Genomic DNA, 15,085 nt, shown 5'->3' on the forward strand with positions numbered 1-15,085 from the left:
TTTGCAGTGTTACATGAACAGTATGTGCATTTGTTATATTAACATGCAATGACCACTGAAGATTTTTTTTATTATGAAGTTTCTTATTATGTTATAATATATTAGACCTATATATAATTAAAAACTTTTATTTTAAAGTTATATATATATATATAGTATTTCATACATTTTTGTATAATTATTTTATATTCAATGAGCCTTATGTTTAAGAGACATGGAATGTTTGTAGGATACCTAAAAAAATGTCACTGCAAGAATAGAAATACTTTTTATAATTAAAATGAATTATAATTCATTTTAATTATATTATTTTAAAAACTGTTTAATACTTAAACTGTTTATTATTTAATATATATCCTAATATAACACAAAAAATATATAATTCATTGTTTGTATCAACTGTTTTTAATATATACCCTAATACACACACACACACACACACACATATATGTATGTATATATATATATATATATATATATATATATATAGTATTTCATACATTTTTGTATAATTATTTTATATTCAATGAGCCTTATGACATGGCTCATTGACATGGAATGTTTGTAGGCTATACCTAAAAAAATGGCACTGCAAGAATAGAAATACTTTTTATAATTAAAAAGATTTTAATTATATTAAATTAATAATATTATTTTAAAAACTGTTTAATACTTAGACTGTTTATTATTTAATATATATCCTAATATAACAAAAAAATATATATAACTCATATATTTTGTATAATTACTTTTAATGACTCTTATATTTAAGAGGCATGGGATATTTGTACACAAAAATAATAAATGGCACTGCAAAACAATTAAAAAGGTAACTAAAATTGTTCATGTTTTTCGTGAACTACCAAATTTTTATATATACTGTATATTTCTGTAAGAAGAGTATTTGGGCTGTGTAGATTTGAGAATGATTTTTTAAAATGGTTAATCATAATGCAAGGATTGTATGAAAAAAAAAAAAATTTTAGAGGAAAAAATCTAAATCTGTTCTTCAAAAGCAGTATAGTAATCCAACTGAATATCTAAGAATGAACATGAATTACTTTATCCTCAGCCAAGATTCTAGAATTGTCGTACTTGCATGTGGTTGAGTTAATTTATGCTCAGTTTGGCAGCTGAATACAAGCTCTTGGAGGACTGTTTTACTTTCCTCAGCACAATTAAAAGATCAGCAGGGACCCCCTGCCAAAGGAGACACATACCACAAGTGTCATATGTATATATATAGCCCATGGGCCAGTGCAGGAGAAACTAGCACTGCTGCGAACAGATTCTCAATCCCTCTGAACTGATTCCTATAGGAATAACCCATGTGAAAGGGTACAACGGGTGTACCCCAGTGACAAGCCGTTGTACCCCTAAAGGTACAAATTTTTCACATTTTTTCTGACAGTGTAACTAAAACTAAGTATTAGGAGTAACTTGTCTCCGGTCTGAATCAGCTACAATCCAAACAAACCCAATGTGTATGTTGATTAAGCATAAAAAGCCCCGCCTCCACTCAAAATGGATTTTGTATAATTTTATTACTAATAAAGAGCTAAACATTTCCCTTTTGCACATTCACAAATGAACAAATAAATGTTATTTTCAAGCCTTCTTTGCATGACAAAACAATAAAAGAGACAAGCTAAATGGCAAAAACAATTAATGATTAGGTTAAATTACTTTTGTAAATACTGAATTACAATTGTAAGTGGTAAAGTAACATTGCCTATATCAATTAATTTACAGAATTCATCCAATGTGTGGTATATACAAGGACGTAAAGTACATAACGAGAATTTCACAACTTTCTTAGGGCCAGCCCAAGACTGTTGGCTCTGTTCTTCCACCTAAACACCACTGCAAACCACACCAGACGGCATATTATCCTGTCCGACCGACTCAAGCGTGTAGTTCCATTCAAAGGCATTAATGCAAAGCCTGTGCTCCCCAGCAAGAGGACAAGCAATTCAGAAAGTGCTTTCCAATTGGCCAGGAATTCAAGAACTTCAAGAGGACTAAATTAGACATTTGGTCTCACTGTGGATCACAGGCTTTGTACAAGACAAACAAACAGCTGCTCTACAACATTTAGAGCAAGCAATGCATTTCCATACATTGTAAAGGCCCGTCAGTGAGTTTAATAACATGTGACATTAGTTGAGCTGTTTCCTTCTTCAATTAGTTTGACATGAGAGAAAGAAAATAAAAGAATCAATTTGAATGATTTTCTCTGTGTAAACATCAATAGTGAATGCTTAGGACTGTCATTTTTCAAGTTGTTTCAACTAGGACGAAAGACACACAGGAATTTTGAAAAAGTGCTTTTTTTTTTCCCCCAAGTATTGTTCCAAATATGCCCTTTTTTAATTTAACAAGCAGTCTTCTAAAGGAAAATACTGTTGTGCTAAAATTCATGGATTAACTACAATTACTGTAATAAGTCTATAAATCTCTCTGCTATTATTACTGACAGCACATATTTTGGAGGGGAAAAGTATCATTATTGCACTTGTGAATTCCTGAAAACATCATAGCGCGTTGGCAGCACTGCATATTATAGAATCACAGGATAAAGGACGGGAATTGAAACTCAAGATTGCCCATAATATCCATTCTGATCCACTAAACACATTCTATGACTCCAATATGCCAATAATGTCAAAAGCACATGTACTAATATCCATGAATTTTTTTTAAAGTACCATCAAAAGTCACATACTAACTTCTAAAAACAAAAGATGGTGTCATGTGTTATACTGAAGTGTACATTTAGATGAATCACATTTTAAGTACATACAACTTTGTCATTGTGGGTATTCAGTTGATAAATCATAACATATTCTATATTCACAAATGCAAAATTGTAACAGATAATCTTAAATTTTGGCTGAATAAACTTAAATTCTACATGTGTAGAAAAAGAGCCACTCAACCACATTGTGTTATAACGCTCTTGAACGAATAGTGTTCATTAACCCAAATCTTTTAAAGGTAAGTTTCTCAGATTGTCAAAAAATAAGACTTTTTGTTTCTTCAATGAAACTGACGCCAGAGCTCTTGAGAAAATATTTAGGCTGAAAAATTGAGTGACAGCAAAGAAGAGTTATTTCATTTGGGGTCATTTCAAAGAAGAATATGTGGTATAATTACTTCCCTTTGCTTGTTTTTTTTTTTTTTTTTTTTTTTTTTTAAAGAGATTAGACGTCTTGCTCTTTCTGAAACAAGACTAGTTTCCAGATACGCTCCTTTTTTATCCCTGTCCAGATGGTAAAAGCATGTTGGATGAGCAGGCCAAAAGTTATTCAGTGAAAGAATGAGAAAGATGAAAAATGTTTACGAGACAATTAGGGAATTTGGCAAGACCTCTCAAAATCACTCAATTCAGTAAAAAAATAATAATAATAATAATGAAAAAGAACAGCAAGGGAGCTGAGGAGACCAACTGCCAACTAACACAAATGGTTAAAATGCAATTTCAGAAACTATTTGGACATACTGCACACTTCACAAAGTCCTGGACAAAAGTCTAAAGCGCACCGTATACAAAATTCCTGCATTTGGCTCCTTCCCACTAACGTTAAAAGTTCTGATATGGAAAACATGCGAACAGATGGAATAGTTATCACATCTAACACTTTGAAACTGCTATTCTTGTTGGCATTCTAGAAGACTGGCCAACTTTCTCTCAAAGCGTGAGGGTTGAACTTCACTAATGCCCAGATTATGCACTGCAAGCAGTAACAACGGTCAGACACTGTAAAACATAAAAGTCTATTCCAACTGCTTATTAGTCCAAGAACAGACTGGATCTGAAGCTAGAAATCTGGCAACAGATGATGTGGCAAATTGGAGCAAAAAACGTGTTACTATTGTTATCTCGACTTGCAAATGGATAAAATATGCAGATGGTTGTGTTGAACTCATGCATCAACATCACTGACCAATCTGCTACTACTACTATGTCACAATTTTTTTTACAGGATTATAAAATTGCAAAGATTTGGCACATTCTTCATATATAACTTCAAATATAACTTCATTAACTCGTCTCAAAATGTCCAAGGCTCAGAAATCTCTTGTTAATGCTTATTATCATTGAACCATAAAATCCCAGAGTTATCTTTATCTGTATTTTTAGTACTACCACTGAATTAAATTTGATTTTTTCCAATTCGAAATATAGGAAAGACAGAAGCGCATACAGCTTTATATCCTATGCAACAGGAATACAACACTGATATTTCTCTAACTGTAAATATTAAATATGGGTTTGAGTAAATCTCGTCACATTTTACCCCCAAAATCACAAGAAAAATATAATGAGGTCTATTTTTAGGAGCATTGAAAAATAGTCCTAACAACAGACTTTAAATTGACTTGCAAAATATAATTTCAGGTTTTCTTTTTCATTTGATTTGAGTGAAATGTGACCTGGATATGTTTATGACAGGTTTCATGAGATTCGCCCATTTATATATATATATTTTTTAGCATATATATCAAAGATGTGCAAAAATAGTGAGACAATAAAGCTGTGTTGCTTGCATTTGGAGTGCTGAAACTCTTCAAATGTACAGACGGACAGACAATAGCTTTACTTGAAAACTTCATAGAGTTTGGCAGAGGTTTTTGCAAGAATGAATGAGAATGAGAGAGAGAGAGAGAGACAGAGAGAGAGATAGAGAGAGACAGAGAGAGAGAGCAAGACAGGACAGTATCTGATCTGTTTCTTTGCTGTCTGATTTTGGCCAGTAATCTAGAACAGAAATGGATCCCCAAGGACATTTGAACGGGGGCTGAAGAGCATCTTTTTTCAAAGAAGTGACCATTGCATCGGGATTCAGACAATTAATCTCATTCCATTATTAACAGAACTTCTTATTTGGCTCCAAAAGGAAGTTCCGTAACTTCCCCTGTAACATCACATTCTTCATTTGCTATTCTCCTTGTTTACTAATAGAAAGAAACTGAGGCTGGAGAGGATCTGGCCAAACTGTTTACGACTGCGTCAGCAGCAAGTACGTTCCCTGGTCGACTCTGATGGTTGACGACGAAGCTTGAAGCCCTTGACTGCAGACCCATCTGCATCTATAACTGGGATCCTTTGACCTATAAAGGAAATGAAATAAAAATGAAAAGGAGCATAATGACATTAGCTACGTTTACATGGACACCTTTTGTTTCAATCGGAATTAATTCATTCTGATTGATAAATCCGATCTTAGTGTTTACATGAACGCTAAATGAAGTGATTGTGTTAATGTGCGGGATAATATGTCACAAGCTTTAAATCGGAATTGATTTTTTGACATGCTCACAATGCACAAATATAGTTTCCCACTGTTTGGGCATACTAACAATTCTTCTATATTGCATCTTTTCTTTGTTTTAAAGAGGAGACTTAGTATTTATCTATTTCAGGTCCTAATTAGGAGACGCGAGCACATGAACCGTTGTGCCGTGCTGCTTATTAAGCGGTAAAAACGCCCCTTTCCCCGCCCAAAACAAGGCGCCTGTGGATGAGAGTCTGAAACAAGGACTGGTGGGACGTTGTCCTGCTCCACTTCAAAGACGATGAGTGGAAGGAGAATTTTAGAATGACACAACAGTCACTATTATGACACTTTATTCAACAACAACAGCTCATTCCGTGCATCATACGTCATTACGCCATTTCTACGTCATTGACCATGTGCAGTACTTTCCAGTTTCAGGTTTCAATCCGATTAAGTGTTTACATGTCATCTCAATCGGATTACAAAATGTTTAAACCACCACATACAATCTGAATGAAATTTATTCTGACGTGGTTACATGTGACTTTTTTATTCTGACTGTGCTACTAGTCCGGGTTATTAGGGTCCATGTAAACGCAGCAATTGACAATAAAAATATGCATGAGAAAAAAAAAGCAAAAATGATTTGCCACTTCAGTGCCTCTACAAAAGTCACAAGCATGGTGTCATGCCTGTTTCTTGACGGAGCAACTGCCAAGATCCATGGTAAAAGATCTGTATCCAGTGTAACCCATCCACTGCCCTGGGTCCAAGTGGCGAGAACAAGTATCCACAGAGGCACTATTCTCACCACCATCAGGATCAATTATAGATCATGCATTCATTATCATTTTAATAATAAATGGTGTTGCAATAAACAGCATTTATCAAAACCAAAGCTGCCTGATATCAAGCTCAATCTAGAGAAGATGATAACATTTAAAATCACAGGGCTCTGAATGAGTGCTTCTAGATTGTTTGTTAAATTTGCCTTGTTAATGACACAATGCACCGATGATGACTAGTTAATATTATACTCACTTATTTGAATGAAGACTTCATTGATGTTAATTGCATTTTTGGCACTGGTTTCAACAAATATGGCATGAATGGAGTCAGCATAGTCCTTGGCATCTTTCTCTGAAACCTCTCTGGAAAACAAAAGGACAAAGCAACAGAAAATGGGTGAAATAAGAGAGTGGAGTAACAAATGTGAGTAATAAAGAGCAGTAGCAATAGCAGTAATACCACACTAATAGGTAATCAGTTTCATGAATGAAGAATTCTGATATTTTCAAAACTCTCAAAAAGTGTAGCATGTTATTACTATTATTATTGATATTTGAGACTAGAAGGATTTAATCAGATACCGTGGTTGAGTGAGAGATTATATGAGTGGGATGAACCTTGTAAAGCTCATGTATTTATTTTTGTGTGATGGTGGTGTATAACTAGCACAGGGCAGCATGTTGGAGGTAAACTTTTGTGTGCTTGTTTTCTGTGCACCTGTCACCTGATCACAGGTGCTGATCAGATTGCACCCGTGCTACACATATCAGGCCGGTCACACTGACAATGGATCAATTTTCCATTGACGCTTTGCTTTCTTAGATTAACCGCCAAGGCAGTGATGTTTTCTTTAAACATTTAGATCAACTAGATTTTTGTTGCTTGTGGGTGGTTGCTAGGGTGTTCTGAGTGGTTGCATACTAGCCCTATAGATATATATGTGGTGAAAGTGAAAGACTATGGGAAATGAAAAAAATCGCACATCCAATAAAATATCTAACCCCAAGTATGAGTAAAAGTAATGCTTTTAGTTTATGCTTTTAATTAATATAATTTGAAATACTATTAAGATCTACAAGTAGGGGTAATGTTATCAGTAAGTACATTTCCATGATGACAGTGTTTGAAAGCAAGTTTTTGGAGCAAACCTCTTAAGCTTGAAGCAAAAAATATGTAAAGAAACAATAACGGCTGTGGATCACCGAGAACAGCACCAGTTGTGCTAGAAAAAGAAATATCTAAGCTTCATGTGCCAGACAGAACAATTGCAAGAATTTTCCCTGATATTTATTGCCTGAATGGCTTGCGGTGCGAACGCTATTCCTCAGATTCAATGTCTCGGTCTTTATGGTTTCGAGAAGTAAAATACAACCACAATGACAGCTGACTAACACTGCCAAAGAAAGCAATGGTGAACCAAGACATATCATTGGACCTGTGGGAAGAGTGAAGCAATTTAAAGTGGAAAGATAAATTACAGACCGCTGAAGAGTGGATTTCTTTTTCATCACAAGTTATGCTTATGGTAACGGTACGTGTGCGATCTTGTTTTCAATGAGTCGAGACAAGTTGACAGCAAATATGTGGGTCTTTTCCCGACGTCAAATTGAGTTGACAGCCATTGCGGGTGCATCCCTTCAAGTTGAATAGAGATGACAGGATGTGAAGTCTTTTGTGGCAAGGACGCTGGAATTCACCTGGCATCAGATAGATCGCATTTGTTGCCAGCGATAGCCACCACTATGTTGGGTGGTCCGTGTTGGCGAAGCTCCTTCACCCAGTTCTTCAACGTCTGGAATGATTCCTAAGTGAGAGATGAAGAGATCTTCAAGACAAGCAATGACAAGCAAACTTTTATGTCATCTACTGCCCCTCATGTTGCTCGAAACCTGTGTGGTCACATTTATTCAGGTGAAAACAAAAAGAGTCACCTAGCAGACTGTCTTCCATTCATTGAACATGAATAAAAGTAGTCTATATGACCTGTGCACTAAGTCTTCGAAAGCCATACGATAGCTTTGTGTGAGGAACAGACTGACATTTAACCCGCTACTCACTGAAAGTCTTACCTCAGCCCATAACTCCTTTAATGTTCCATGGAAAAAAAAAGATCTTACGTAGTTCAAGTGACATGAATTTGAGTAGATGATGACAGAACTTTCATTTTTGGGTGAACTATGCCTTTAATAGCTTTACCAGCAGAGAGATTTGTGCAGTAATAATGAAGAAATGTTTCATTACCTCTTTAGTGATGTCATACACAATGATAGCTGCAGCAGAGCCCCTGTAGTACATGGGAGCCAGGGCACGAAACTAAGAGCGAAATAGATAACATGCAGATGTTAGAGAAAAATAATGGCCGAAACTTTTTAAAAAAAGGGAAAAAAAGCAAGACTTAGCCATCACTGATAACAACCCAACATCCCTTCTTAGGGGCCGAGCGGCCAATCTCAACCTGCATATGCTTATTTTCAGAGCTTTAAAAGAATTTGTACGCTTTGGCGGAGGTCTCCTTCGAGTTTCATGCTGAATTAAAAGGATTGCTCAAACACACACACACACACACAAAAAACGCATGTTATTCCAACTTGTTCCTTTCAAACAGAACAAACAGACAGCGGTTAGGGAAACCCATGGTGAAAAACCCTAGAAGTGAGCCACCGTTAAAACCTAAAGGAGAATTGTGTTTCAGACGGACAAGCCAAGGGAGCTTGAGTAGAGGAACTGCAAGGAAAGGCATATCAACACATGTGGGAGCCATCAGGGGAAAGATGAGCGCAACGTGTCAGAAGTTGTTAGCGTTTAATCATTATAAAATAGCATAGTTGGTTTGTTTGACCCCGGTCATCAAAAATAGACAAAAAAGCCTGATTAATAAAAACAAGCTGGATCCAGTATGTCATTCCACTGAAAAAAAAAGACCTAAAAGAGGGGAAAAGTGCATTATAAAAATGAATGATTAAGAGAGAGGGTAGAGAGAGAAGACATGATGAGAAACCCTGACAGGTTTTTTTTTTTTTTTTTACATGCTTTCTAAAGTTTAGGCGTGAGCTAGCTTGTGAAATAATCTTAAAATCAAATATACAGTTTAGAAATTAACGTGTTTTAGGCAAATTTACAGTTTTGGTTAAAGGAGCTGCAAACATGTTTGTGCTCATTAACAGCATGAGCTGCTAACAGTTTACCATCAATAAAAGTCAATACAGCAAAATGCATAATTGTACATAAATTGTAAATAATATACAGAGGACCCAAAACCACTTGGACCCTAAAGCTTGAGGTGCTCAACTGGTTTTGCTGATCAATGAATCAGTACTAAGTGAGATTAATTATTTATAACTATACTCTACAAATTAATTTATACAAAGTTTATTATTTAATTTAATTTTAGTTAAGACAACAGGTCAGAGCAATGCTTAATCCATCTTTTTTTGCCATTAAAAATTAGTAAATCAAGTTTGACTGACACGGTTTCTCACATTTATAGCTGTTTTTGGCTGAGTTTGCTGCACAAGGAAGAGGAAACGCTTCAGTTTAGCTTTTGACTAAAATTGCAGGATGTCTCCTTAGACATATCCCAGGATTCCAGACTGTGTGGTCCCTCTCCAACTCTCCTCCTGCATTTTCTCTCATCCAGCTTCCTCCAGTCACTCACTACCTCTTCAAATGTATCTTGCCGTTAAGTCGACTATTCAATTTTACAGACCTCGTGAAATCACTTTACTAGCTATAATATGGAATTTCTTCTTTTCGCCCATTTTAAATTCAACTGTTCAAAGTTTGGGGTCGATAAGATTCTTTAATGTTCCTAAAATAAGTTTCTTATGCTTACCAAGGCTGCATTTATTTGATTAAAAATACAGTACTTTTAATGTGGTTTAAAATGTAATTTATTCCTGTGATGGCAAAGCTGAATTTTCAGCATCTTTACACCAATCTTCAGTCACATGATCCATCAGAAATCATTCTAATATCCTGATTTGGTGCTCAAGGAACATTTATTATAATTATTTATTTGAAATACAATTGTAAAAGTCTTTACGATAACCTTTTTGATCAATTTAATACACCTCCAAAGCCACTGAATCAAAACAAGTACAAAACAAGCCATGTTTCTACAATGCTGTTCTAAAAAGCAATGTGCCGGATAATTATCTAATCAAGAGCTTGACAGCCAGTGAAAAGCCCGAACACAGCTCCCGGCGGAGTAAGGAAACTGTGGACAGAACTGTCTTCTCTTCACAAAAATCACAATAGAGCTTGAAGTTAGAAAAGAAAGAAGAAAGAGCCCTTCCAATAAGAGGGAGGAAGGAAGAGAGACAGATTCTGGCTTCAGTTGTTTTTCTCAAACTCTTATCTCTGACAAGGCCTAACATTTCATCCCATCAGGCTCTGGAGCATCCAGAACAAAGAAAAGCAAAGAAAACTTGACCTCTTTAACCACTCATAGGCCACGATGATGAACTTGCACCATCTTTACCGGTGGGAATACATCAAAGCGCTAAACAGGTCCAGATGAGGGTAAAGAGGCTTGATAAGTCAGACTTTCCCATATGCTCAGACCTTCATATGCAATGGGAGCCAAATATCTAAGACAGATTTTTGTTTTGTTTTGTTATAAATTATAATATCAGCAAAACAGTATGAGTGAAGATTGGAAATATGTGGCCTTGTCTATATTTTGAACAAAGAACTGAACGTGACAAACCCCACACATTTGTTACATTTAACCAAGAAAGTAGTGCAGAATATAGCGCAAACCTCAGCAAATAACTTTGCATGATTCATTTAAAAACTCTTCTCCCATAAATGTTGCATCAGAAAGGGAAACTCAAACAAATGCATATGCAATAAGTTCAGCTTGCAAAAAATAACCCTGTATACGCCTTTTCAGCACATTTTTTTCGCTGCGTGTCTTTAGTAAATCCTGACAGTAGTTTTTTAACAGCAAAAGAGGGCTTGCACTTGCGCAAGCTGTTAGTAAATCTGGCCTATGGTATGATACTATTTTTTCTAACAGCTTGTGTGGGCCGCTTGGCATTCTACATTTAGCTTCACATAACATCACAGACAAACATGAGAGGAGATCATATTCCAAACAGCCTCAAGACTGCCGTTAAATTGTGAGCGGTGATAAACATTTCAAAATATGAGATGTCATCCGTACTCTTCAGCTGTCTCTCCTAACGTAGATCGTTTTGGGGGAGAAGAGCGTGTCTAGCTATCTGAAGAAAACCAGCCCCTTTCGAAAGACATTAAACTCTCTCTCGCTCAAATGCATGCCTGCATAATAGTAAGAGAATGCATGCAATACTGCCCTCTGCCTGAACTATAAAGTCACTGCAAAAACAAAAAGTGAAACAGCTTGTTTGTCACCCAAGTGTGTGTGTGTAGTGATTGTTGCTGTGTTTACCCTTTCTTGTCCTGCTGTGTCCCATATCAGGAATTTGTGAAGCTCATTTTGGTACTGCACAGTCTTTGTCATAAATGATGCCCTGAAAATAAAATGCACATGATCAATAATAATTCTAAGCACACACTATACAAATAGGTCTGCATGGAATCTGAGACATCTGCAGATCTCATGTGTTAAATATTTTTGGCAAATTTTACAGTGCATTTAGCTGCCAATAAGACTCTAAGCTTTGTTTAATATATATATATATATTTTACAATATAAGAAAATGTGTGTCATGTGGACCTACTTATAGACATCTTTAGAAAGTGTCTTGCCAGGTGCAGATACACACAAATTGTTTTATGTTCTTTATATGTGTTGTTATGCCCCTATTAACTTAAAAATCTGGTTTTCTGTTATGCATTGAAACATCAATTAGAATTGGTTAAAATAACAATATGCAACCATATTTTTTAGGGCTGGGAATTGACACAAATTTCACGATTTGATTCTATTGATTCACAAGCTTGAAATTCAATAAGATTTAATATTGATTAATTGGGGCCTATCAGGCAATCAGGCAAATTCATATTCATAATAAAATATCTCTTAACTAATGCAGTAAACTATACAGGGAACCCTAGTTGGTGTATCACTTTATTAAAGGCTGAAATAAAATGATTTGAAGGCTAAATTACACATACATTGAAATTACACATAGCCTAAAGAAGCTTTTATAATAATAACATTATAATACATTTCTAATGATGTTTTAAAAAAATATATTAAAAAATATTGAAATGGTGGCTGTCATAAAAACATGACATTCATTAAATATTACATTATAACATTCATTAAATATTGAAGAACAAGTTAAGTAAAAGTACAATGAATATGCAATATGGTGCATATTTAACAAAATGCTCCTCTCAAGAGTTATTTTTCTAGCTTGCCATAATGAGTTTTTGGACACTGAATGGCTTCGCTTTAACTGAAGGCGCTAGCAATCTGTCATGCCACATTAAAGAGCGTGCCACATTAAAAACATATTTATTGTTTAAATTTTGTAATAATTTTGACAGAATTAGAAAGCTGAGACTTTGTTTCCTATCAGAAGTAACGAAGCACAAAGCTTATTATAATTTATTGGATGGAAAGCGCACTACAAAACTCATTCATCATTCACTCATTCACAGAATTCATTCATCATTTGAAAACAACATAGACTGAAAAATCGGTTCTTCAAAATGATAATGCATTAAAATCGAGAAATCAGTATTTTTAACCCAGACCTATTTTTTGTCTATTAAAACTGTGTTTTGGATTCACAGTAGTTGAATTATAGCTGCATAATTTCCAGCTATTATTGAAATTAGAAAACTAAAGTTTAGGAACTTTAGAAAAGCATGATTTTCCTTTTAGCAATATTACCATTGTTTGTGGGCTAGCAGGGAACTGACTAGCCCAGAAATGACTGGCCTGACTGGGACAGCAGAAAAATCTTTATTGTTGAGCCCTGAAATGTGTGTCAATTGAATTTAGACTTATGTAACTGAATTAAAGGGGTCACCTGTTAAATCTTTAACACACTGTGATGCAACTTGCATTACACAATCAATGCTGAATATTAAATCACTTGAAGGAAAGAGAATCTGTATTAAATTCAGATTTCTCAGCACCGACAGGGAAGTCCCAGATGCTGGTTAACAGATCTTGTTTCCTTATTTAAGAGATTGAATTATTATCGTAACATTGTTAAAGCAAATAATTTTTTTATACAATGCTTTCTGACTCTAATCCAGAGGACATTTCAACACACTAAGTATCAATTTGTTTTGCCAGAAACATCTTCCATTTCAGTGCATGTCACGGCTTGCTGCGTTTGCTATGTGTAAATCCTTCAAAACGTGCAGGTTTTTTTCTTATTTTACAGTGCATCACAGTCAGCTTGACCTCCCAGTAGGCATGTTTTGCAGTAAGCTTACCCAATTGTGGGATTAATGTTGGGATCAAAACTATCCTCCACAAACCTCCACACAATACTTGACTTTCCAACTCCTGTATCCTAGGACACAAGACAAAAATCACACACATATATATATATTTAAATGGTGGCTGTTATAAAAACATGACATTATAACACAACATGATATTATTAAACACATAATTCACTTTTGATGCAGTTTTCCATAATAAAAAAAACAATTAAAAATGTATATATTTGTTTTTTGTCAAATGTTCTTATAATATTACATGGTTTGAATATAATAAAACAATCAATATAATTAGATTTTGTTTTGTTTTTTACTTTTATATGAAGTGTAGAATGTCACACTGCCAGATTCTGCTTGGCATGTCATGTTAACTACCCGTTTCCAAATCACATGACTAAAAGGACACATTTATTGTCAATATATGAGTAAATATAGGTAATACTACAAACATTGTCAAATGAAATCCTTGAGCAGTAATTTTATTTTTTTTATTTTTAAACTCTCTAGACATTTATCATCCACTTATGAATGGGTGGTAAATACGTCATCATTCCACAAATGTTACTGTAATACTTAATAAATCTCCAAAGCTTGCACAACAAGTAAAACCACTGACACACTTTATTGCAAGTTATAGCATACAATAACAGTTATGATCGATCATCAAAACAGAAATAAAAACATAAAATACTGCACCAAAACTGCAATCCATAATAGCAAAGTCGAGTCGTAAAAAGTGAATATAAATCTTACCCCAAGAAGGCATACTTTCAACTCTCTTAGCGACATGATGACCTCCAAACTAATGAAAACTTCCCAATCATTCCAAATAGTTTCATAAACCTGATCAGCAACTATTTCTTTTTGACGTAAGAAAAAAAACAACAACACACAGTCTCTATACACTAATGTCGGATATCCACTGCTTTATGATGGTATAAGAAGGCGACGTGGAATACTGACATAACGCGTAAAGCTTCTTATAATATGAGGACTGAAATGGTATATTAATGATCGATTAGTTGCGATAATAGCTGCTCGCTGATCGCCATCTTGAACTCCGGTTGACGAGTCTAGTTATGAGAAGTCATTCCCACGAATCGGTTCTTTCGAACGGTTCGTTTCAATGAACCGTTCAAAAACTGTTTTTGCACGGTTCGTTTCATTGAACCGTTCAAAAACTGTTTTTGCAATGTAATTACGTCATAGCGTGGAAAAACATATATTACACGCTTAAATAATAATAAAAATCGCTCAAATAAAGCCCTATTGGCCATATAAAGGTATATGGCTGCGTTTACATGTTCTATTGTGTTTTAATATCAGTTTTAATGTATCGTTATTTCATGTAGGCTACCCAAGTTCATGATTATTTGGATGACTGTGCGTTTACACTTCAGCAAATTTACAGATTAATACCTCCATCAATGTGGCTGGGTGAATCTTAATAACATATATTTAATATTAAATAAAATGTATTATATACGTCATAGTAATACTTGTACTGCTTTCATTATCATTTTAATAAAAAAACTGAGTGCCAAACGAGAATTGCCATTGAGAATAATTCTGTTGAAAATTCTGTTGTAATTCTGATTCTACGTTTTATAAACGAACCAGTC

At 34.8% G+C, this 15,085-nt stretch overlaps 1 protein-coding gene across 1 annotated transcript; it reads right to left on the bottom strand.

Moving 5' to 3' along the window:
- Positions 1–1,525: 1,525 nt before the first annotated feature.
- Positions 1,526–14,544, bottom strand: rab22a (RAB22A, member RAS oncogene family). The gene is made up of 7 exons (XM_084128167.1): positions 14,217–14,544; positions 13,455–13,534; positions 11,485–11,566; positions 8,313–8,384; positions 7,769–7,875; positions 6,324–6,433; positions 1,526–5,115 (listed from the first exon to the last, which is right to left on the bottom strand). Exons 1-7 carry the CDS (start codon positions 14,250–14,252, stop codon positions 5,015–5,017), a joined length of 588 nt encoding a protein of 195 aa, XP_083984293.1. The 5' UTR covers positions 14,253–14,544; the 3' UTR covers positions 1,526–5,014.
- Positions 14,545–15,085: the final 541 nt, after the last annotated feature.

The sequence above is a fragment of the Abramis brama genome (genome assembly GCF_963993115.1).
Source record: "Abramis brama genome assembly, chromosome: 11".
NCBI lineage: Eukaryota > Metazoa > Chordata > Actinopteri > Cypriniformes > Leuciscidae > Abramis > Abramis brama.

What these genes read in the sequence shown, in the direction of transcription:
- rab22a (XM_084128167.1), bottom strand. Translation starts at nt 14,252, where the DNA reads ATGTCGCTAAGAGAGTTGAAAGTATGCCTTCTTGGG. An exon ending in TGAAAGTATGCCTTCTTGGG is followed by an intron (nt 13,535 to 14,216) that starts GTAAGATTTATA and finishes CTTGTGTCCTAG; the next exon opens with GATACAGGAGTTGGAAAGTC. An exon ending in TGAAGTCTTCATTCAAATAA is followed by an intron (nt 5,116 to 6,323) that starts GTGAGTATAATA and finishes TTTCCTTTATAG; the next exon opens with GTCAAAGGATCCCAGTTATA.